Source organism: Chaetodon auriga, chromosome 3 (assembly GCF_051107435.1).
Source record: "Chaetodon auriga isolate fChaAug3 chromosome 3, fChaAug3.hap1, whole genome shotgun sequence".
Taxonomy (NCBI): Eukaryota; Metazoa; Chordata; class Actinopteri; order Chaetodontiformes; family Chaetodontidae; genus Chaetodon; species Chaetodon auriga.
The window spans coordinates 10,711,995-10,737,202 of record NC_135076.1 but is presented as its reverse complement, the minus strand read 5'-3'; the positions used below and the strand labels follow the sequence as shown (position 1 = coordinate 10,737,202).

The 25,208-nt window shown below is 43.3% G+C and overlaps 1 protein-coding gene across 4 annotated transcripts in view; it reads right to left on the bottom strand.

Moving 5' to 3' along the window:
• Positions 1-9,244: 9,244 nt before the first annotated feature.
• The window catches only part of lrp8 (low density lipoprotein receptor-related protein 8, apolipoprotein e receptor), a 156,892-nt gene continuing 140,928 nt past the window's right edge, over positions 9,245-25,208 (bottom strand). Inside the window, exons 14-19 of one of the 4 annotated variants that reach the window (XM_076724006.1) lie at positions 23,045-23,186; positions 20,280-20,432; positions 18,440-18,814; positions 15,016-15,084; positions 11,917-12,107; positions 9,245-9,888 (exon numbers count right to left, since the gene is read on the bottom strand). In XM_076724006.1, the coding sequence (XP_076580121.1) occupies positions 9,850-9,888; positions 11,917-12,107; positions 15,016-15,084; positions 18,440-18,814; positions 20,280-20,432; positions 23,045-23,186 (969 nt within the window). In that variant the 3' untranslated portion in view covers positions 9,245-9,849. Of the gene's footprint in view, positions 9,889-11,676; positions 12,108-15,015; positions 15,085-18,439; positions 18,815-20,279; positions 20,433-23,044; positions 23,187-25,208 lie in introns of those variants that run through there. The other 3 variants (XM_076724017.1, XM_076723988.1, XM_076723997.1) reach the window with 3 other exon arrangements.

Here is a 25,208-nt window from a genome sequence, read left to right as displayed (position 1 = left end):
TGCAGTATGGTTCTCGGATATGCGACCATGTTGATGTCAGAGGCCTTTCTTGGCCTTTCTTGGCTGCTCTATGGACTCTGTGGTCAGTGTAAGGCTCTCTGTCCTTGACTCTACATGAGGTGACTGTTGTGTACAAGATCAAGTCCTCCACTGACTGGAGTTCAGACAGCAGAGCACTATGCACAACATGCAAACATCTCAAAGTTCAACAAAATAAGATCTCTTCAGCAGGATAAAGTAACACCTGCACGAAGTACTGCAAACTCCAAAATGATGTAATACAATCAACGTACTACAACAATATGATAAAATAGAACAGGTGTTCAACAAATACAACTGCCTTTCAAAAAAAGTTGAGACATTGTGTAAAAAAATAATCGATAAGACTCTGTAAGCGTTTAGGAACTGAGGAGACCAACTGCTGTCATTGTGAGAGTGGAATGTTTTCCCATTCCTGCTTGATGTACGACTTCAGCTGCTCAACAGTTCGAGGTCTCCTTCGTCCTATTTTATGTTTCATAAAGTGCCAAATATTTTCAGTCGGTGACAAGTCGGGACTGCAGGCAGACCACTTTAGCACCTGGACTGTTTTACTCCAGAGCCATGCTGTTGAAATATGTGCAGAATGTGTTTTGGCATCGATGCTGGCAGCATATGTTGCTCCAGAACCTGTATATACAGTTCAACATTAATTGTGCCCTCAAAAATGTACAGTTTCTCCCTGCCATGTGCATTAATGCCACCCCCATACCAACATGGATGCTGGCCTTTGAACTGTGTGCTGATAACAAGCCGGGTGGTCCCTCTCCTCTTTAGCCTGGAGGACGCGGCGTCCATGATGTCAAATGTTGACTCGTCAGACCGCAGGACATTTTTCCACTTCAGTCCATCCTAAATGAGCTCAGGACCAGAGGAGGCGGCTGTGTTTCTGGATCTGGTTTCTATAGGGTTTCCTCTTTGCATGGTAGAGTTTCAGTTTGTATTTGTGGTGCAGTGATGAACTGTGTTCACAGACGATGGATTTGAAAGTGTTCCTGAGCTCAGGCCACAGAATCGTGTCTGTTTTCAATGCAGTGTCGCCTGAGGGGCAGAAGATCATGGCCAGCCAATGCTGGTTTTCAGCCTTGTCCCTTGCATACAGAGATTTCTTCAGGTTCTCTGAATCTTTTAAAGACATCATGAACTGTAGACAATGAAATCCCCAAATTCTTTGCAATTTTACATTGAGAAGCATTATTCTTAAATTGTTGCACTATTTGCCAGCGCAGTCTGTCCCAGAATGGTGAAGCCCTCCCCCTCTTTACTTCACAAAGACTCCGCCTCTCTGAGACGCTCTTTATACCCAACCATGTTACTCACCTGTTGCCAGTTAACCTCATTCACTGTGAGATGATCCACCAGCTGTTTTCTTTTAGCATCTCACAGCTTTTCCAGTCTTTTGTCGCCCCGGTCCCAACTTTTTTGAAACGTTTCACTGCCATCAAATTCTAAATGAGGATATAATTTTCAAAAAAATATCAACTTTTTCTGTTTCAACAGTTGATATGTTGTCTTTGTGCTATTTTCAATTAAATATGTGGTTTCAGTGTTTTGCAAATCATCCCATTCTGAGTTTTTGTGAGGTGTTGATTCAACTCTATGCAACAGCTGAGACCATGGTTTGTGGTGTTGTTACTTACTTACTTACTGTCTGATATAATATCTGCTGTAAATGTTGTTTTTGCTGGAACACAATAACACACACAACGCAGAAAACATAATGATATTTCAGTGGAGTGTTTCTGTTATTTCCTGATCAACAGTTGTAGACATGCAACTGAATCTTTGAAAGTAGGCCTTAAAATGTGCTCTTTCAGAACTTGGCAGACGGGTATTTAAAGCTTAACCACGCTGATTCCAAAGCAGCTGTGGCTCTGTACAAAACAAATAAAAACAAAATGCAGTCATTTGCAATCAAACTGTGTTTACCAACAACAGCTTCATGAAGTCTTCTGAGCTCATGTATCAATCTCCTTTATACAGTCATGTGTTCAAAAAGTGGTGAACCTCCCTCCATCCTTGCTTGTGATCAACTGAGTCTTTCCAGGATGCTCCTTTCATACACAATCATGATACTATCACCTGTTACCAATCAACCTGTTTACCTGTGGAATGTTCCAAAAAGGTGTTTTTGGAACATTCCACATCTTTCCCAGTCTTTAGCTGCTCCTGTCCCAACGTGTTTGAAACATGTTGCTGCATCAAGTTCAGAATAAACAGATATTTACAAAAATCAATGAAGCTGATGAGGAAAACATTAAATATGTTGTGTTTGTACTGTTTTCAATAGAGCGTATATCAAAAGGAAACAGCACATTCTGATTTATTTCTGTTGCACACAGCTTGTCTAGAATCAGGGTCGTGTGTTCCACATGCTGACCCGACAGACTTGCAGTCTCAACACAAATGCAAGTCCAAAGAGACTTAAACTAACTTTTCATGCTTGTTTCATGAACTTGGAGCAGAATGTCATTTTCAGAAATTCTCTTATCATGTGTTATGATGAACAATCACACTCATTTGAGAGAATTATATTAGTATCTGTTCTGAATGTGCACAGTGGAGATGAGATTCAAAGGGAAAGCCAGAAATATGCTGCAGTCTGCTCCGACACTGACATACAGAGCATAGCCCATAACACCATAACCCTTTGATCCACCACCAGTCCTTCAGTTATCATGAATCTTCAATGAAACCATTGAGCCGCCTTGGCGGCTGTGATGCTCGGGGAGATGACAGTGCAGGGCACCGGCAGGGTTGAATCTTCAATGAAGAGCAACAGCAAACATGGAACAATGGGCAGGCCAAGGATCGGCCATATCCTCAGCCAACTCTCCCTGCCGGCTCATCCATCACACCCCCTGTGAACTGTCACTCCTCTCAGCTCTACAGGGACTGCACACATCCCCTGTCTCCTGTTACTTCCCCCCCCGCTTATACTGTCAGCCCGTTTCACCCCCTCACTTCACTGCTGGTCCTCCTTCCCTTTACTGTAACTTGTCTTTTCTCTGGAGAGCTGAGTGTTGTGGACAAAGAGGAAACAAACCAGGAGGGTGGTGGTGACATTTTCATTCATCATCAAACACAACAAAAGATTTGTTTGGGACACACAGATGTCAAAATCCCTCATGTTTCCCTGTGAAATCATTGGCCCCCAGTGTTCCCGGAGAAAACACCAGCAAAGTTGAAGCTATGGAAGAAATCTTTGACTTTATCAAATGCAAACGCTGCCTCTGAGTGAATCTGCTGAAGGGACCACACTTATGAACTCAGATAGTAGCACACAAAAACACAAAAAATCTTATTATAGCCCAGTTCACCACTTTATTTTTCCTGTTGATGCATTTTAGCAAACAAGCCGTGAAGCGTTGCTCATAATCTTTGTTTATAGTCTGGTATTTTCTGTGCTCTACAATAAAACTAATGGAACATATGAAAGTACATTTTGAGGTTACTCGCCTAAATTAGTTCCAAAATATAGCTAACCTGACAACATCATCTCAGGATTATGCTGTTGTTCAAATTCGACTCCAGTTATTCCAGTAACACACTGGGGAGCTCATTTTATTTTTAAATGGCAGAAAGATAATATGACTTTATCTTTAGCTCACAAAAATGTATTCAAGTTAAACAGATTATCAAGGCCTTGAACACACAGAGAGATTTTTTAAATGATTCCAAACATGTCCGAGCAGTAGGAGGCGATGAAGTCTACGATCAAGAAATCCCAGAGGAGAATGTTGTGAGCACATGTGGTGAGCTTATTTAAAACTACAAAAATGACTTTTATTTCTAGTTATTTAACTCCATTCTGACAAACAGCCCAGCAGTGCAAAGCAAATATAAACTAAGCAGCAGTTCACCATCATTGTTTCAGACACATGTTCATTACACAAAGCAACAATGGCCACTGGCAAATCAAGGCAACACTGTTTTATTTTTCTTAAATGTAGTTTTAGTGACTTAAAACGCTGTTTGTGTGTAAGCAAGCCCAAATGTAGAGGAAAATGTCCATTTCGTTAAATGTCTGTATGCAAGTGGTCAAGGCCTCACTGTCTTGAACATGCAAACAGGAGGAGCCTGGGATCAAAGCGGCAGCCCTGTGATTGGTGGATGACCCAGACTACCCCCTGAACCACAGCCTCCCTGTATATCCACAACAATGTCTACAGATATGCTCTGACTGTATGTTGCTTGTATTTTACTTGACAAGCTACTTAAAAAAAAAGATGCAACACAGAGGGACACGAGATAAAGTGACAGCCGACACTGAAGGTTTTTATAAATTTAATATATCAATATATAGAGATATTTATCAACAGCTTGATTTCATAGAAACGTGAGTGAGACCATTTTGGCATACAGTACAGATATTCCATGTAAGTACAGAAGTTGCTAAGTTTTTAACTCCCCCCACCCTTCCTTCACCAACCCGCCCGTGAACCCGCTGCCCCCCCCCCAGCAGACACATAACACAGAAAAACAGAAAGAGTAAAAGTATATAGGAGCACAAAACAAGGCACCAATAAATTAAAATAACCCCTCTTTTTTTTTTTTCTTTTTAAACACACGACAACAAAATCTATTCAACAGAATTAAATACAGTATGAACACTAAAAATCTGCAATGCTGTTAAAAAGCAAAACAAACGGAACAGACGGGAGAAAAAGTCAAATAAAAACACTTTGGCAGATTATTAATTTTTAGTTACAATCAAGTAGTAAATAAATCCAGTGCTCTTGTGTACAAATAAATTCATATATAGTCTACACTCCTTTTTACCCCCGAGTTTTATGTACATCTTTTTTTACAGATACATTTAAAACATTATCAAAAAGTTTTTGCCGTATGAAAACGTATTTACAAGTCACGATTCAAAACCATTGGACTGTACCATTGGATCACCCCCCCCCTCTTTTTATGTCCTCCCCTCCTTGGAACGTTACCTCTTTACACAGTGCAGAAGGCTTCTTGAAAAGTTTTGTGCAACAAACAGCGTAAAAAAATGCCTGTCGTATGGCTGTGGAATGGACAGAGCCCCGAATGGTTTTTGAGATTTCCTTGCAGGCAATGACACATCAGCAACATTTCCAGAAAACGCAGTTTTGATACCGTTACAATACTGTTATTTATCAAAATGTTGTCCGCGTATATCATCACCCCCACCCATAAAAAGATATACGCACACAGGTCTCGCGACTTTGCTGTCTGCTTCCCCCAACCTTAATTTTACACTGACTTGTAGAAAAATGTAGGCGACTGAACACTGCCCTTCAAGTAATCAAACGTCAAGAAGATCAAATATGAAAATGAGAAAGGCTTGGCAAGGAAAGAGAGAGAGAGAGAGAGAGCAACAACTACAACTCACAGACTAGCAGTCCAAAAAACACATGATAATAAGAGGAAGCAGTTGAAGGAAAGTCACTGGGTCAACAAGAGCTGATTGACAGCCAAGTAGAGTCAATGAGGGCTCTTTCCACAGTCCAAAACTGTCTCTGGTTGGGGGGTGGTGGTGGGGGGCTGCTTCTCCTGGCTGAGCGTGCTTGTTTGCCTGCTCGCTGGTTCACGATCTGGAGGGCTCCTTTATCTGCTCTGGGGGTTCCTTGTTATTTTGGGGATTTCAGGTTATTCCCTCCAGTGTTTTTGTTCCATTCTTCCAGTGTGTGTGCGCGTCTGTCTGCCCAAAGACTGATAGCCCTTGCCAAAAGGGAAGATGTCGATGACTAAGATGAAGATGGGAGGGCGAGAGAATGAGAGTGCACAGAGACGGCAATGCTGACGATGCTCTTTCAACTAAAATTCAGAAGTGTGACAACTACAGAAAAGGCTGGAAGAATCACAGCTGACATTACGTTTGATGCAGGGCTCGAGGAAGTGAAGTGGTGGAGAGATGTGAGTGATGTTAGAAAGCAGTCAGTGCATCCTGGTTAAAGCAGCAGGGGGTCAGATTCTCTGCTCAGAAACAACTATCAGAGCAGGGCAGAGAGGAAGGGAAGGGCAAATGACTGGATAGTTAAAAACAGGGAGCACAAATCAGGAACACTACAATTAAAGCATTCAGTTAGATTATGTGTTTGCTACGGTGAGATCATAATTTAACGTCTTTCCCATGCAATGAAGTAGACACTAGTCACTACAGCATCAAAAATCCAAACATTTTAGGTGGTCAAGAGATATACTGAACTTAACTGCCAATCTTAGGTTTAATTTATATATGCATACATGGACAAGTATGTGTTTCAGAGAAGCAGTCTGGCAATTCAGAAGAAATGGAAATATCAGTTACACTAACATGCAGCTTAATGACATGAGATTTTGTTTTATTTTGTTGTGAAAAAACTTCCCAGTTTCCATCATGAAACAGCACTTTCTCCTTCAGCCTCAAGGGATTATATGTTAGCAAGCTAATGCTATCTTGGTTCGGTTAGCACATACCAGCTGCACCTGGCAGTCACTTGGTAAAAATATTTAATAACAACTCATTTCTATGCAAGAACAAGTTTGTGTGTTGACATCCAGGTTTAACTTACTGATGCGTGAACTTACAAACAGCAGGTGCAACCGACTCCAATATTTCGTGTAGGAGGCTAAAACAAGCTAAATTTTCTGCATTTGAAGAGTAAATTTCCGTTTTAGGGTTAAATACGTTTGTGCAAAATGCCATGCTGCACATGCAACAGTGCAGCAGGTACTGGGTTAATGCTGAAAGACTTTATTAAAAAACAAAAAAAGAACAACAACAACAAAAAAAGGACCTGGAGCAAGAAACACTCGCACCTAGACAACATCATACCTGCATTACAATAACTGTATATGTGAACATACAGTATGTACATGAATACGTCTTCAGCGTGAGGCATGAGGAATGTCCAGTAAGTGTCAAAGCATGTCCTCCACAAGCACCGCAATGACTAGCTTCTATATGATGAATGACAACGGTCCCTTTCAGGACCTTTTCAGTGTCCTTCAGTGGAGACTGCTGCTCTCAAGGTGGCCACAAAGTGGACCAGCCAATCTGTCTTCACACTGTAAAAGTAAGTTTTCTACAATGCCACGCTCAGTCACCTCAATAAATAAGCAATTTATACTCCTAACTGCAAACTCTCGGTATGGAACTCCATTAGACCTGCAGCAAACATGGACGTGAAGAAAAGCATGTGGCGTGCAGAGCTGGCGGAGCTCGGGTTTCAACCCAGCAGAGGGTTTGGGACTTATTTAATCTCATTTTACCGAATCTCTTTCTGGTCTTGTTACGTCATCTTAGGACTTAAATATAGGTTTTTATGAGAAAGGATGAAACTGTGAGCCACTCATAAGAAAAAAATGACCTCAGTTTAACACCAAAAAAGGCCTAAATTCTGCAAAAAAAAAAAAAAAAATCAACCACAGCAGGAAGTCCATGATCATGCTGGGCTGAGACACCGTCTTCCCCAACGTATAATGCATTTTATTTTGGACAAGGTCGAGATGAAGGGAGATGGCCTCCTTCTCGTGCTCGATCCTCCTTCGTTAGATGGACGTAGGGGAGTGCAGAGCTGGAGAGGACTGTAATTTACCTGTCTAGCATGCCACTTGCCACGTAAAGTACATACAAATCCCCCGCTGTGCATCATAAACTGAGAGGAGAGAGAGCCATCCTTCTGAGGGAGGTGACTGTCAGAACACTGCGACACAACATCAGCAGAAAACCGGCAAAAAATAAATGGCCCACCATTCATCTTCCCACCACAAACCTGTTTGCATACAGTTCCATCTAAATCCTGGCAGTCATTTCCTGCCTACCTTTGTCTTTGTGTGTTTCTTTCTTCCTCCCCTGTGGTTCCTCGAGCATCTACACTGAATAAACATTTCCAGGAAATAGTGAGGACCGTGAATAATAACAAGCATTTATCAACTTTGTTTGTATAGTTAGATGGATACATATGCTGAGTCTGTGCCGAGCTTATATTGGAAGACTTACATGTCACACTTTTTTGCTTGTTTTTCAGTCATACATCAAGTTTCTGAAAAGACTGTGGATGTGACAGACAAAAGCCCAGCTCAAATTTATTATTCTAAGAATGGAAGATCAGTGTTGTATGTATAGTTCAGAGAATGTGAAGCACCTCTGTATATTATATAATGCATTATACGTGTGCTTGACACCTTCAAAATGCCCTTTATTGAAATTAAGTGCAGAACAGGAATAATTTGCCATAACTACTTGTAACAGCTATCATGTTAAGTTGTCATGAATGCTTCCAGTCATTATCTGTTACAACACGTTGTGAGCAATTATTGCAATAGTCACTGGGCATGAATTACAGCTGATTCAATGGGCTGGAAGCATGTCTGTGGCAAGCCAATGGAAGATCAGCCCTTTACGCTGGTTCACCCGTTTTCCTCTCTATCCAGCTTTCAAATCAAATCAGAGCTCGGCTCAGTCAGGCTCGGCGTATTGTAACTCATCTGCTCATACAAAACAGGGTCACGAACAACCACGCTGAACCTCAGTGACAGCACAGAAGCCATTCTTTCCAAATGTGGGCTCTTTTTCTGCAGCATCTCATCTAGAACACACATGTTAAACCGGGGGATGAAAGACGGAGAAGTTGATGCTAAGAAAAACCGAGAGCAGGGCTGTGAGGCCAGCGACACACTGGGATCGACGTTTATGGGCTGCTCAAGTTCAGACACTGATATCTGTGTTTGGCAGCAGGTGAAAGTGATAGCGCTCGGTGCCTCAAAGCACCATTTTCATACCTCTTTCTAAAACTCTGCTGTCTGAATAGGAAAGTTTACCTCCACCATACAGCAGACAGCAGACTCAAAGACAAACAAAAAGTCAGAAACACACGTGTGAGTCTTAACACCCACCGCAAATAAACAGCCAATCCCAAGTTTATTATCGACTATACGCACACCTCTGATACCAGGAGAGAGGATTACCCATAATCCTTTGCCTTTTCTGCCCTGCTGCTTTTTGCCTTGAGGCACTACCCTCTGGTGGCACAAATCCTCACATCCCCCTGAAAAAAGCACCCTCCCTTCCTCTTTCACCCCGAAATCACCTCCAAACATGCAGACAACCCCATCATTTTCCCTGTCTCCTTTCCCCTTGGCTATATTTAGTTTTGCCTGCCTACATACAGTATGTCAAGGGGTGCATCTGAGAGGCAGACTGTGAGAAAGGATGACATTCCCCTGTTACTTTTATTTTTTTTTTAAATCTGTCATGTCTACTCAAGATGTAATGGGAACTATGAAGAAAAATAACATCCTTGCCCGCTACTGTACACTCCTGCAAACTCGAACAAACCTGCCCGCACACAGAGAGATGCTGATTACATATTTACAACAGCAAACACATACAAATAAATAAAAACTCATAACGCGAGGAATTAAAAATCACGCAAGCCAGCTTTTTCCCCTTGTACGGCGGCCAGACAGCCTTATATTTACAATGTGCACTGAGACAGCCAAATGAGGTTAGTTTGAACAAAATCATTAAGCAGCATTTTACACACCACTACAGCTAACAAGAGGCAGAGAGAAGAGAGGAGCGGAGCAGAGACTACAAATCAACTAGCACTAAGGGAAGTATTAGTGGCTAGTAGTGGTAGTAATGTTACTCCAGTGGAGAAAGGAGGAGAGGAGGGGGGGTATACAAGATGTACGTGTCATCCCTGCTCCTTAAAAGGGGAGGCAAAATGAGGACTCCTTCTCTTTCTCGTCTGCGTTGTACTGGCCTCATTGTAGTGGTGTAGAGGCTGTGGTGAGAGGAGGGGCCAGGATGAGATTTGGGGGGCGGGGAGGACGCATTTCCCCCCCTCAGGGATAGCCATCATCCTCCAGACTGAGTGCCACGCGCTGCAAACAGCAGATAAAAAGACTGTTACCACAGAAGGCTGGTGAGGGAAGTAGAGAGGGAAGTGAGAGAGAGAACAGAAAAGGAAAAAGCAGCAAACGAACAGAGAACAAAGAGAGGAATCAGGAGAGAAATGGAATCTAGACGGCACCCAGAAAAGAAACGGCAGGGTCATATAGAATCCATTCTCCTGCTCCTTCCTCGTTCTTCTCGCAGTCCTCATTCATCCCTCCTCTCCCTGACCTTCCTTTCCTCCTCTATCCACTCCCCCCCCCCCCCCCACACTCATTCCCTCCTTCTGGCTGCTCCTATATGAGGAATGCAGGATGCTTGCCTACGGCGGCAAATGTCTGGCCCACATAATGCCAGCCTGATTTCTCTGGCTGTCTGAGTTGCCACATTGCCACGAAAGGAAAGGAAAGGAGAGGAAGAGAAAGAAAACAAGTAAACAAATTAAAAGACAATAAAGGAGACGTGGACATATGTATAATAAACCTGGGAGAGGCAGCATAGCTCCGTCTCTGCAGCCCTTCACTGAGGGTGGTTGTTAATTCGACCTTGAATCTTAATATGACTCAGTCGTGCACCTGTTTCGTGTGTGTGTGTGTGTGTGTGTGTGTGTGTGTCTGCAGCCTGTCATCATGCCAATGATACCCAGAATTCCTTGCCTCTTTTCTCTGTGGAGCAACACAAAGAAATCTGTGTTACCATGCCAACCGATCAAAGCGCTAGACCCCCCACCCCCCCACCCCCACCCCCTCCATTATCCTTTTTGGCTGCCCTTCCCTGCTTGCTTTACGTAGAACAACTAATATATTCAATAAATTCCATAAGTGTCCGGATGACACACTCTTTATACGTCTAAGTGCATCTGAATGCACATCACAGCTGCCGTTGTCAGCGGAGTTTGAACAAAATGCAGCTTCGTGCCCAATGCATGAATCTCAAAAATGCATCTGCATCAGTGGGAAATCGGGGTGGTGTGTAAGAATACGAGGCATTTTATTTTGGACTGTCATTAGTTCTGATTTGTGCTCCCCTTTTTATCCCTCATGTCATATTTACACTGTAAAGAAAGCATAAAATTCCCATAAGGGCAGCTTCATGATGTTACAATCCACTCTGAAAATCCAATTTTCATTTGCAGGATGGTCTAGTCCTGTGCTCAGCCCTCAGCTTTCTGAGGTGACTGTAAAGACAGACCTCTGTCTCCTCGAACGCATCTCAAAACTGAAATCATGTTTATTCTGCTGATAAGCAGATGCCACTACAGAGCCCACCGTCCTGCATCTTTCTGTCATATTTAGCATACTGACAGCAGTAATTACTTCAACCTCGGTGCCCCACCCATGTCTGGACGACCCTTTGTTATCATTTTCAGCAGCAAACATGACGCAGAAACAGCCACAAAATTCCTGTCTGACAGGGATGCTACCTAGTGGCATATACTTTCTAGTATTTCTACTAGTTGCAGTTGTACCATGTTGATAAAATGTGAACTTTTGCATCAGCCGCTTCTGTAAACAAAGATGATATGTGTCTGCGTAAGGAGTTTTATCAGGAAATGGGAGGTTCCTAAGAAACATACAGCAAAACAAACACTTCAATAACCAGAAAAACAAACACAATGTACAAATAAATGGGATGGCAGGTCGGCAACTGGGATGCGATGTTGATAAACCGACGTACTGTGTGATTATGGTCATGAAGGTGAAATAAATGTGATGCACTGGTGCAGGGCTTATGTGTGTGTATGACTGGTGTGTTCAGTGATTACTGCAAAACTGATGTGTGAGAATGTGTGCGTGTGCAAGCCTGTTCTTTCTTTCCAGGCCTACATGTACAACAAATGGGCTTCTCCAAACCCCTGCGCATACCCCCATATCCCAAAAACTCCTTCCTTTCCTCTGCAGCTTCTCTCATTTGCTGCTGGAGAGCATTGGTGCCCCTGAGTACCAGTGAGAGTTGCTGTCTGTGATGCCACCCCCTAGAGGAAGCGCTATGAATGGCTGACTGTGGCTGCCACTCACTGCTGGGTACACGTGGCCGATGGACTCGCTGTGTCGCCCGATGTGGATTTCGTCGTCGTCGTCCTCCGTGGTTTTGCGGTAAACGGGGTTGTCGAAGTTCATGCTCTTTGTGTTCTTGCGCCGCCAGTTGCGCCAAACCAGGTACCCGCCGGTGCAGAGTAATCCGATGACCACTGTGGCAAGGATAGGGACTGCATGTGTTTAACACACACACAACAACAACACACGGCGGGAGCGTTAACACAGCCCAGGGGACACAGAGCGGCGCTTTAAGCACTCACGCACACACACGCACGCCTCGCACACTTTCCTTCACGTGCTGACGGCTCAGTATTTTCAGCCTATTTTTCAAAATGGCAAACAACTGAAACACAACTGTAAGACCTGTTTATAGGGAATTTAAATCAAGATGAAAAATTGTTTGGAGTCCAAAAGAGGCAACATTTTGTGATGTTATGGTAGCAAAAAACACCCAAAAACCTGGAGGTTTATTGATGCTAGGTTTGTTGTTTGAAAAGGTGTTTACAAAATTCTTTGTAAAAACAGGACTAATGATACCAATTTACAACATGAACACTTTTGTTTAAATCATTTTCTTTGTAATTACCTCAGGGCCTTGAAAGTACTTAAACGGCTTCTTTGTGGCTCTCTTCACTCTCTAAAATAATTAGCCAAACTGCTGTGCCTTCATTTTCGGATGACTGAGGACATAAAATCCTTTTGAAAATCACTTTCCACCAGGATTTCCCACCACACTTTACACTGGAGGTGGGCCACCTTGCCAGAAACAAAGACCAGGTGTGGCTAACCACCTCGGCTACACGGTTTCCTGTGGGTGACCCTGTATATCTATCTGCTCTGAAAAACTGAAAATAATGAGCCCTCACAGTATATATGCACATTCTATCACATTCCCTCTCAGTCTCAATCTACACAATGATCCAAAACACACAAACATGCACAATATGCAATGCATGCATCCACAATCACACACATACTATAAACTCCACATGCACATCCAAACACAAATACATGTTCACGCAGAGACTGAACCACAGAGACTTTTCTATTGAATCTTGTGACAATCAGAGCCTGAAGCCTGTGATTAGGGTTTTTTTTTTTGTAGAAAAGCCCAGCAAGGCTGCTTAACTGTCATCACCATATCATTCTTGTGCTACATTTGGGCAACGATTTAGAATTTTGCACTTGCCTGGGCAGAAAAAAAAAAGAAAAAAAAGAAAAAAAGAAACGCTATCTGTAGACGGCCTGACTCTGGTGTTTTTGGATGGGGTTATGAGAGGAGAACGGACAGGGGAAGAGGCAGAGGGAAGGAGAGAGCGAGAGGATTTGAGATAAGCTCTGTCTCTCTCCTCTCACTATCATATTAGCATGACTGCCTAACTGCCCTGCAGGACCTGTGTGTGCAGAGTGCATGTACGAGTCTATGTGCGGATAGAGACCAACAGCCAAACCAGAGGTGTGTCAAGGAAGAGAGGTAAAACAAGTGTGGCTGAGGGTGTGTTTCTGCGTGTGTATGCCCATGCCCATGGATGCGTATACATCCCGTCTGGAAGCCCCGTCTAATTGCTCTTTTGTCGGACTGGCACTTTACATCCCTGTGTGACTGGGCTGGAAGCCCCATATCCTCCTTTGTTCTTCTCTAAATGCTCACTGGTTTAAAAAAAACATCAGCTTTTGTCTCATTTAGAAAATTTCCCTCCAATTAGAGAGTAGCATAACAGCCTGACTTTGGCTAAATACTGATAATCATTGCAGGGCTGTTTCCCCTTGTGGAGCCATGGGTGGGCGTGTTGCATTAGTGGATGTGAGCGGAGAACTGGGGTGCAGAAATCCGGCCCTTGTGGACCTCCAACAATAATTAATGCTTCAAAGCTGCCAAGAAATGCAGAATTGGGGGATTTATGGCAGCAATGAATGGCAGAAGGACAGAATGGGGGATGGAGTGGAAAGGGTTAACAGTCTCGGGGGGTGTTTTAATGAGCTGATATCTCAATCGCCGAGAATGAAAAGAGAAAAAAAAATTGCTTTACCGTGTTTTAGAGGTCCCATAATTTATCAAAGTATTCAATATTAGGGATGAAAGAGATCTCAATTAGCGACATATGCTGCTACTCTAAGGTCATTTGCACATTCAGCAGATTTCTCAGCGAGGTTATGCATGACAGTATTAAATATTTCCATAAAATTTGATTTTCATTGTAACCAAAGCTAATAGAATAGATTAACTTTTCGAAGCTGGTTTGATGGTAAGAACTTGCGTTGTCTTTGTGTGCCTGCCTCATCTTAGTTCTGTGGCAGTATGGTGAGCGTGTAATAGTGTTTTTTATACCCTGTATGGACAATATGTTATTTGACCTGGGAAATTATGCTTTTGGCTTGGAGGCATGAAAATCTTGACCTGGGAGAGAACATTTTATCTCATTAGGCCCCTTCTGTCATTTCATCTGATTCCAGCTACAATCTACCACACTCTGAGCCCACTGGGTCAGAGAAATAGGCCAGAGCACTGGATTGATTTCAGTATGGACAATACTGTATGATCAGAGTGGAAACATGAGCATAACATTATAACAGCTGGTCAAATGTGATGACAAAACATGAAATGAATTTCCCATTTGCTCAAATCTCATTAATGATGACATAAAGTGCGCACTGCAAAGGCCTGGCCATCGCTGACTGACGAGCTTACTGGCCCGTAATGGCTTTTTCTAGCTGCAGGCCACGAGGCCATTGTTGGATAATACCACAGCTCAGTACATTCTCTCAATTACTAAACTATTACTGTCTGTTCAAGGATCACTGCTAAGGCTGATGTCAGACTTGCAAGTTCAAAAGACACAAATTGTTGTCATTAAACCTAAATTATACTCATTTTAATGAGTCAGGTGTGGGTAGAAACACTCTAAAATCCAGTCGCTCACACGTGCATGTACACACACATATAGCCAGACACACAAAATACCACATCCACACACAACATGCAGGACTCGGGCGACAAGCAGAGACGGAGAAGCAAGGAGGGAGAAGCAGGCAGGCAGAAAGCAAAGGCAACACAGGAAGACAGTCAAGAGTACTCACCGATAGGAATGACTATCCCCAGAACAGCTACTGTGATGTTGTTACCTATGAGGTAGTGATCGCTCGCAGCTGAGACGAACAGCAAGAGAGGAAGAAAAAGGGGAAGAAAAATAAAATAAGCAGAAAGTTCTGTTCCCAAACACCCTCCCCAAAGGCCTTGCTAGACAGAAACACAAGTTTGAAGTATCAGGCTGTAAACAGCTTATCTGCATAATATATGGGCAGAGAATCCATCTGATTTCACTTTGGACCGCAGACTCTTTCTTTTTTTACCAGCATGTGTAAATGAAATGCGGATGAATGGGAGACGCCATATAAATGCAATGAGATGCATTTTAATACAAGACGAGACAAATGCAATTCCGGGCAGGGACGCATCAGAATTTGTACTGACGCGATAAAAAGACAAATTCTGGTTTAGGACGCAGTACATCTTTCAGTGTTGGTTTGAAACGTGGCGGAGACTCCAGGTGACCTTGGGTGTGAACTTAAACACATGACCTTGGCTGCAAGTTTTCTGCAGCATGTCCTCATACTGTGGCACAAGGCAATGCAGGATACATTTATTCTAGACGTGCTTTGTATCCCCGCCAACGCTCACCCCAACAGGTCGGTGTGGAGCTTGACATTAATCCTGCTCCCAACTCTCCTATTAGCAGCAGGCTAGCCATTAGCCAAAGTGTGATCAGATGGCTATAATGAAGTCTAGCGAGGAAGATTAACAGAAGAGATCACAGCGCTGGCCTTGCATACTGATTGGCTCATTTGAGAAAGAAACTCTGTGTAGTTCTACGCACGGAAAAGGCACAGATGGGAGGTGACGGATAGGACATACAATTAAGAGATCTTTTCTCTCATAAACGCAATCATATAGAGGCTAAACTGACTTGTGATGAATGCACACGCACACACACACACACTCACACACAGACAAAGACACTTTAACTGAAAGAGGCACAGCAGGTGATATGACTCCAGACTGAGCGGCGAGGCGTCTGGGCCCTGATTCAGCAGTAGTGAATTTGGCTTTTCTTAAAGTATGAGTGATGTCCAATGGGTCCTAAGACTCTAAAAGGCGGATTAATAGAATCTTATTAAAGCAGCAGTTGTGAAGGAAGCAGTCCTGGAAAGTGAAGGGAGGGAGAAAGGAGAAGAAAAAAAAAGGTCTCAATTTCATTAAGGCTATTATTGCTGGAGGGATTTTAAGTTCAAAAAGAATTAGCTGTTGTCTGCCTGTGTGAACACGTACCTGTTTAAATCCCCATATTTCACCCCCCTAAATATAAGGTGTCCATAAGATGTAGGCTACCTTCAGTACATACAGTAGATAATATTAATATTACTGTCAGCCGTATCTCAATGGAAGGTCTGCACGGCTGCGAAGCTCTTGTGAGTTTTTTTATTTCAATTTTCCTGTTTACACTCACAATTGAATACCCATTAAAGGGAAAATCAACGTAAAAGCTTTTTAAGATGGACTTGGAAATGTGAATTTATCATTTTACCAGCAAGATTTGCGAAAAGACTGATAAATAATTACTAGCATCAAGATGGGGGTTCAAATTTGTCAGAGCGTCGACCCATATGAGCCTTGCGTACCAGCTGTGGTTTATCTTTTATTCCTGAAACTCCTGGCTGTGCCTCGCTCCACCACGCCAGCCACAGCGCCGCACATGCGTAACAGCTGATGCCTGCAAACCTGACAGTGTGCACTGAGTTGAAAATTATAACACATGGCCCGTGGGTTCGGAGACGCGTCTTGTTCATGCCCCATTTTCTCATCCGTGTCTGCTCCACCTCTCATCTGGAGCACTTCTGTTGTGGTGAGGAGTCTGACAACTTCAGAGACTAGAGGAAACATGTTCTCGCTTCTCAGTAACTCTGAGAATCCCGAGCCCCCAAAGTGACGAGGCTCGCCGCAGCAGCCATTCTCTTTAATTCCCAGAAAATCACTTTCTCTCCTGCTTCTCCTACATCCCATCTTTTCTTATCCCTGTAAATGCTGTTTTCCCTCCCAACAGTGTGTCATTTAATAACTCCCATCCTCCCTGTTCAAGCGCTGGACTGTCATGTTCCTTTTCGTGCTCGGTTCGTTCCTTTCCCTCTATGGCCCCTTTATTGTCTCTCGCTGTATCTTTTCATTTACAAATCCTTAGTTTTACTCCTCGCTCTTTTCCTCTTCATCTCCCCATCCTCCCTATGCCTCTAAATTCTTCCATTTCCTCTAACCCTCTCACCCACTTTCATCATCCTCCCTTTCTCCTCCTCTGTATAGCTTTTTCAACCTCGGTCCTTTGCTCTCCTGGTTTCTCTATATTCGAGAGGAACGTCTCTGATGTAAATGCAATATTGTAAAAATCTGAGTTCAAACACAGTACAGCAGCTTGCAATCCTTTTTTTTTTTTTTTTACTTTTTTAACTTTCCCTTCCTTTTACTATCTACTAGGCTATATCATTCAAGTTTTACTGTTGGTCTCCTGCTTTGGTCTGAAGAGGGTGATGCAACGGTATCAGAGCTAGAAGGACATAAAAAAAGTCAGTACTTAAAAAGAGCAACTTATTTGGAGGATTATTATTACCTTTCTACTCTCTACAGGAGCAAATCACAAGGGCAAATTACTGCCTTAGCAGTTTGACAGTTACCCCTACCTCATGTTAATGTCTGTGTGTCGCAAAGGCCGCAAAGAAAGCTGAAAACATTGATTTCTGCAAATAAATCACACAGTAGCATGTGGTGTGCAGTACAGTGGTTTATCAATTTTGCTTCGCGGCGCTATCAAGGATTTCTCTCTGCTTCCAAATACAATTTAAGTCTTAGCGTGGCTCTGTAAACCATTGTTACTGCTGTTATATTCTGCTGTCATTGTTTGTCTGAGCAACAAACTGTAAAGCGGCGTTTTTCTGGTGCGCCAGTAAATCCTGATTGGTGCGAGAACGAAGAACGCTGCCAGTTTTAGAGAGCAGGAGTGAAAGAGATGAGGGGAGGGAAAGACAAAGAGAGCGAGAGAGGCTGTCAGAGAGTGAGGATGAGTGATGAGAGGTGGCAGGTGAGAATGGAGGGGACTGTCGTTTGTTAGCTCTGACAGCTCTGTTACACACTGCTCATGAGGGACCGACAACAAGCAGACCGAGAGGCACACTGGTGAGTGTGTGTGTGTGTGTGTGCAGGAGAGAGAGGGAAAGAGGACGCGCAGTGGATACACAGATGGTCGGACAAAGAGACGAAAGGGAAGAAAAGGCAGAGAGAGGAGGGAAACTGATGTAAGTAGTGGGTTTCAGCTCCCTGCTGCTTTAATGGCAGGTGGTAGCGGTAGTGATTGCAGAGTATTACACTCACAGCAGAACACACGCACGCAGCACGCATGCATTCATTTCACACAAGCTCACATTCCTATGCACAAACCCTGCTCCCCGCGATCCTCACCTCTGTGGGAGAGGTTCCCGTTGCTCTCTCTCTGAATGGGGGCCACTGGGCCCAGTAGGGGTGTGTGTGTGGAAGTGGACGTGCGACTTGTGCTGCTGAAACTGGTCGTCTCTGTACTCGTGGCGACGGGAGAGCGAGGCTGCTCCGTGGAGGTACTCCTGGGGGTCTGAGGAGGCGCCGGCGTCGTCAGGCGTCTGGTCGTGGGCCTGAGCGTCATGGCTGCAGAGGTGGTGGTGGTGGTGCTTGCGGTCGTGGTGGTAGGGGGTGTTGTGGTGGTAACAGTTGTGCTAGGTGGTGTAGTGCTTGTTGTAGTGGTGGTGGTGGTGGTGGTGGTGGTAGTGGTTGGAGCAGCTGTTGTGGTTGCTCTGGGCCGAACTGCACAAGAGAAACAGGACAGTAATCATTCATATTTGGGATTCTACTTGAACAGCTAGAGCTGTGGAATGTATCTTGACTACATGCATCAACATTGTCCCTTTATAGAAACTTTTTCTTATATGTACAGGTATGTAGCTCAAGCTAACTCGCATCTATTTTTTATCCTCCACATCGGTCTCTGATCACTTTTTTGTGTATCGATTTTGCATATGACACATAGTCTATGCTCAAGTCACCACTGACATACCTGACATCCATTTCCAGTGTTAAAAAAGTGATTTGATTGGGGATTTCCAGATAGATTCAACATTTTATGGCTGCTGCAAGACTCACACAGCCTTGCTCCAAAACAGATAGAGACATAAAGCAGAGAGCAAGAGACATAAGGGAAGTCCTTTTCTCAAACCTCCTCCATCTCAAAGTGCCCAACAGAAATACTTGTATTACATTAAGAAATTGAAAAATTGCAAGTGCAAATGTTCTCCCTCTCTCTCTCTGTGTACGCTCAATGGCCATGTTCTTCTCAGAGGGACTCTCTGAATGGTAGCCTACATACGTCATCGTCTCTCTTTCTCCCTTTTCTGTGTGCCAGCTCCTTTCTCCTCACCTGTGCAAACACGAGGTGCGAAACCGAGCAGGTTCATTAAGGATAACAACTTCACAAACATGGCGACTGCAGAGGCTGGGGACTGGCTGAGCGGTGGGGTGAGGTGAGATAACGAAGGTGTGTGTTGGAGTTAGTTCTTGAATCAATCATAATACAATGAGACCTGAACATTTTGCATTGTTGAGGGCTGACAAATACGAATGGGTATACTCATAAAAGCTTAATGACGTAGAAAAGCAAACAAATTCTCCACTAGCAGGACTATACTTTTCATTTCGTGTATTTAATACATTCAGCATCAACTGTATATATTTTACAGAGAATTCTAGAAGGATTCAGTGGATCACCTCAGATATTACATTTCAGGGTGGAAGGCACATGCAGGAATAATAGTATGGGAAGCTACAAGTCCAGCACTGAAACCTCATAAGAAACGAGTCGGTCTTGGTGTGGCTGCGGTGAGAAGAGAACCCAAATCAAATTTCACACGACGGGCCAAGATTCAAGTTATCATATGTGACCGAAAAATAACCTGTTAGTATTTCCTTCAGCCTGTAAAGGCATGGGAAATATTTCCAATAGCCATCCATGTATGAGGTTGGATACAACCAATGTACTGAATAGTTAAAAGCAGAATATTTATTTAAAGAGAAGTATAAATACTTCATTATGAGGTGGACTCCTTTCAGCACAGTTGAGAGTGAAATCAGTTTAATACCCTTATGGCCTCGCACTCCATCATGTCACTGTGATCACAGCGATGTAGACTTCATGTGACATTCCTCAGCACGATCTCTTTAATTAAGGGTGCTCCTGGACTCTGTGATTTATTGGATCAGAGTGTGACCGACTTACCTATGGCACAGCGCCTCATGTCTGGTCCCAGCTCCATGCCGTCAGGGCAAGCACAGGTGTATTTGGGAGAGTGGTCTGTGATCTGGGGGGCCTTCAGACAGAGGTATTCACAGCCACCGTTAGGCAGACTGCCCATGTTGCAGGTATCAGGAGCTTGAGGGACACAAGCAGAAAGATGGAGGATTAAAAAGGGTTTGGAAAACTATGAGCATTTTCCATACTTTCCATGATGACGGTTAAAAACATCTGGTGCTTTCTCCAAATGCTCTGTGAACTGAAAACCCATGTGAGTGGCAGGGTGATGAGGTTTGCATGTACTGAAGACCAGAAGAGTTAAGAGGGAAAGGTTATTAAGAATTGAAGACAAATCCCCAGTTTTGGGTCTCGGTCAGCATCAAAAGCATCTATGTAATTGTGAACTGAATGCAGGCCGGTGGTAAGAAAAATCTAAGCCACTGCACAAAAGTCAAGCTTAATTAAAGCTCAAAACGCAAGTACGTGACTTGGCAAAACACCTCAGCATATGCAATTGCTTAATAATAGTTCTTCTTCTTTTGTTTTTGGATATTAGAACAGTCTAAACCGATCATTTTTAAAAGTCTTGAGATGTGACATTACTGTGGTGTGCTTGTCGGAGTAATATTGGACCCAAGTTTAGAAACACAGTCACAGCAGAGGGTCTTTTTAGCCCAGGATTAAAGTCTAATCAGCCAAACACTTTAACCTAACTGTGTACTATAAACGACCTAAAGCAGATCCTGAGGCCGATTCTCACGGTGTTGTTTAGGGATTTATTTTTATTCCACTCACTTTTTTCCGGTACAGTGAAGAGATGACTAGGTTAAGGCAGGGGTGTCTAAACTTTCTTTCTTTAATCTCTGCACTCAAATAAAAAATTTACATGTAGTTTCCTTACCCAAGAGTCAGACTCATGGAAAAATATTGCTACTCTTGTCATGTGGGAAAGCACCAGAATTAGGTCAGGTCGCGGTCGATTCTGCCTCCCGACTTGCGCGTAGTTTTAGCGAGCGGCACATCAGAGGAGCCATCAGCCGTCAGGGGAGGCAGCTGTATCACTCACTCCTCACAGTGAGATTTTAATAGGCTGGGAATACATTTGTGCTCGATGTACAGTATCTCAGCATAACGAGCATGTAATATGAACAGCTGTCCAAGTGAAATTCTTCAAAGCTCCCAATATCTTCTATACCTGCTTTCCATACTAAGAAGAAAATGAAGGTCTTTGGGTAAAAGCAAGTCTTTGAAATGCAACGACACATTATGACAACAGATTGAAATTCTCTGCTGGGGGAGGAAAGGGGTTGAAGGGTTGAAGGGAAGAGCGGTGAGGAAACAAGTCAAAGAACAGGAGCGGAGAGAAATGGAGGCAATAGGAAAATAAATAAAATAAGATGAGAAGGAAGGATGTAAGGACAGACAGCAGCGGAGAAGGAAGTAGAAGACAGGAGAGAGACTGAGATAAAATTTTGTTAAATTATGTTGTTCTGAAGCTGCAATAGCTCCAGCGTCCCCTCCTCCTCCTCCTCCTCCTCCTCCTCCTCCTCCTCCTCCTCTGCGTCGTCTCCCTTCGGTCTAGAATAAAAACTGAACTGAAACATGGAACTTAGGCTTCAAAGCGCAGCTGGAAGGACAAAACACAAATAGATAAATAATAAAAAAGACACAACAAAGAGAAGATAGGAAGAAAGGCTCTTTTGAGGAAGTGTGTAAAAAAACAAAAAGGAGACATGTTGAATGGGTCGGACATTTAAATGTGCGGACGTGTACTGTGGCATCCAATCACTACGTGGTGATCTCCCCTTTTTGGATTTTGCATATATTATTCTGATCGGACAAAAATGTTATGAAAAGCAGGACAGAAGGACAGAACAGTGACACAAAGGGCTGAAGGTGTTGACCTTGTTAATTGTTCCCTCAAGGTCACATCGTTATCAGGACTACTTGTGTCTTCACAGCGCAGCCAGAGTTCATTCAGCGTGTCTCTGTTTAGCTAAGTTAGGCCTGCTTGTTTTATGTCTCGCTTTTGTTGGCATTTTGGGGAAAAAAAAAAAACATGCTTAATTCTGTGATATCTCTTTGAGCAGAACTCCTGATTTATTAATGAGAGAATGCAATTAGCTCCCTACTGGCACTCAGACAAGACTGCTTTGAGCTCTGAGTGAGGGGAGAAAACAAAGCATGAAAACACGGAATCACACATGCAAACTGCTCATACACGCTGTCACACACACACACACACACACACACACACACACACACACACACACACACACACACACACACACACACACACACACATGCACGCACGCTAACCAGCATATCCACACACAGGTGTTTGGTGACACACCTGGGAAAGCATCCATTCTGGGAGAAACACGACATCAAAACACATCATTTGACATGCACAGCACACACATCAATCTAATCACACACACCAGGTTATCTGTTTGTTGTTTCAGACAGTTTAATAAGTGAATCCTTTGGTCTATATATGGATTTTTCAAGGCTTTGTTACTTGAGAGTTTGATGCTGTTTTGTGAGATGGAGTAGTCATCATGCCTGTACCTCCCTGGTGCATGGAGCGACCATGAGCAGAGCCCATGATGCCCCATTGGGCACCCGTAGCTCCTCATCTAGTTCACTGTGACTGTTCTGTCTTTTACCGTGTTGCCCTTGAAACAAAAAAAGCAGCAAAAAAGTCCACAGCATATTGAAGCTCTCAGCATTTTTCCTGTGTGTCTTACCCTTGGGCTGCCTCTGCTCATGAAACACCACCAGGTCCAGGGGGTTGTTCAGGTGCTCCGCCACCTTGGCCACATCATGTCCTGTCAGTCGGTTGGCACTGTATATCGCCTCGTCCTCCAAGTCTGTCCAATATATGCGATCCTGATAGAAAGAGTTAGAAAAAAATACATGAACACCTGTCACTTTATTTAAGTCATAAAGATGAAAGAACAAACAATAAAGTTTTAAGAAAAAATGACATTTCATGCGCAAATATAGACAATATTGTCCAAGTAAAATCCACTGAAGTTGCAAGTTTTTGGCGATGAAAGGGCACTGATAAAAAATACATTCTGTGGTTTGTTGCAGAAATATCTGTTCATCCTAAAAATGTCTGTGTGATTAAACTCTCATGTACTTCACTGGCCTAGTTTTGTAACAGGGGATCTTATTACAGTCTGGGTGAAAACACTGCTCTGGGATGTTTACGCGATGGCCCCAGGTCATCACGGTCACAGCAGAAGTCCACTTTTCTACTCATCAGCTTCGTCAGTGACAGAACTAGATTATATTTAGGTTTGTGGATTAACATTTTACTTAGCAAGAGACACACACACACACATAATTTAAGGAGAGGTTTTCTGCCTGGGGTACCTTTAATTAAATTTTTAATTGAAGGCATATGAAAAATGACAGGTTTGAAGGCTAAAATATCATTTATTGAGGCGAGGTTAAACGCATCGCATTTTAATCAGCGACTGGTTTAAACAGACTGAATAAGTTATGTTGCAGTGAAAAGATTCAAGCATTTTTTTGTTCAAATTGCATTATGAGAAATCCCAATAGAACTACAAATTAAAGATAGTGAAGCGACACAGATTGGACTGACGAAAACAAACCATTTTAAGCTTTACAATGCCAACGTGTTATTTCAACTAATGATAAAAAGTGGAGGTGATACTGGTGCTATTTCTATCTTTAGTGTTTAGGTTTGGGAGCTTTTGAGGATGGTTTACTCTCGAGTCAAAGTAACTTGCTTCCTCGGTGCACAGTGGATAAACACAAACAGGTGTTTACAGAACAAAAGTGGGCTTTTACAGTGGAAGAAAAAAACGAACATATTTTTAACTCAGCAAGGAGGCTGTCCTCTGAGGAGAATATCAGCGTGCGTCAAAAGCTTAACATAACCTCAGTTTACATGTATGCTCAGGACTAAAGCAGGAAGCAGTGAGACATTCGGCTGGGTGTTCAAAGATGGCGTTCAAAGATGGCGTCCCGTACAGTGCACATGCACTAGAGTCCTTCTTTGCCTGTCCTGGCAGAGGGATCCCTCATCTTGCTCTCCATGTTAAAGGAGATCTTCCTCATCTAAATCGAGGGTCTAAGGATGGAGGATGTCTCATTCTGCACAGACTGCAAAGCCTCTTGAGGCAGTCAAGCCGGCTGACTTCCTATTCACTCCCAGCACACATGAATTGGATAAAATAACTTAATCGTGTGTTATTGGACCAAATGGAGCAAAATAAGCGGGTGATGCTGGGCTGCAACAACAGGTCCCATTATGGAGAGCTGTCCATGCTAAGCAAGTGGTTTAGCTCTCCAAAATCACCCATGCAGGAACCACGGGGGTACACTCATATGGGTCATTTTGGAAGATATACGTCAGAAGGGAGAGGACCTGTTGCTGCTAACGCAATAAACTGGCAGCAATAGCTAGAACAACACCAGAAAACATGACACTCTCGCTGAGCACTGGCCTATTGTAAAAATCAAAAGGAGTAAAGTGTTTCCTCGGAAATAAAGGAATAAACGCTGCAAGGCTTGACCTGTGAGATCATTCTCTCATCTTTCACTTTTTCTCCTTCCTTGATGTCTTCCTCTCCCTAACACCTCCTCAAAATCCCCTTACACTACATAACAGGATACGCCGCACAAGCGGTTACAGTGCTTGGTTTCCACGGCAACTGCAGACTCCCCTATCCACACAGATACACATCAATTAAGAAAAACACAGTGACGTTCAGATCTTAAGAAGATTTTAAAAAAAGACACATCAGGAGGTGGGTGTGACACAGAGAGTGAAGCTCCGATGAGCACTGTGTTTCATCAGGCTGAGGTTATGTTTATGGTTGTATGGTCCAACCACAGATTTGTCTTGTGTGTGCATGTACGTATGCGTTTGTG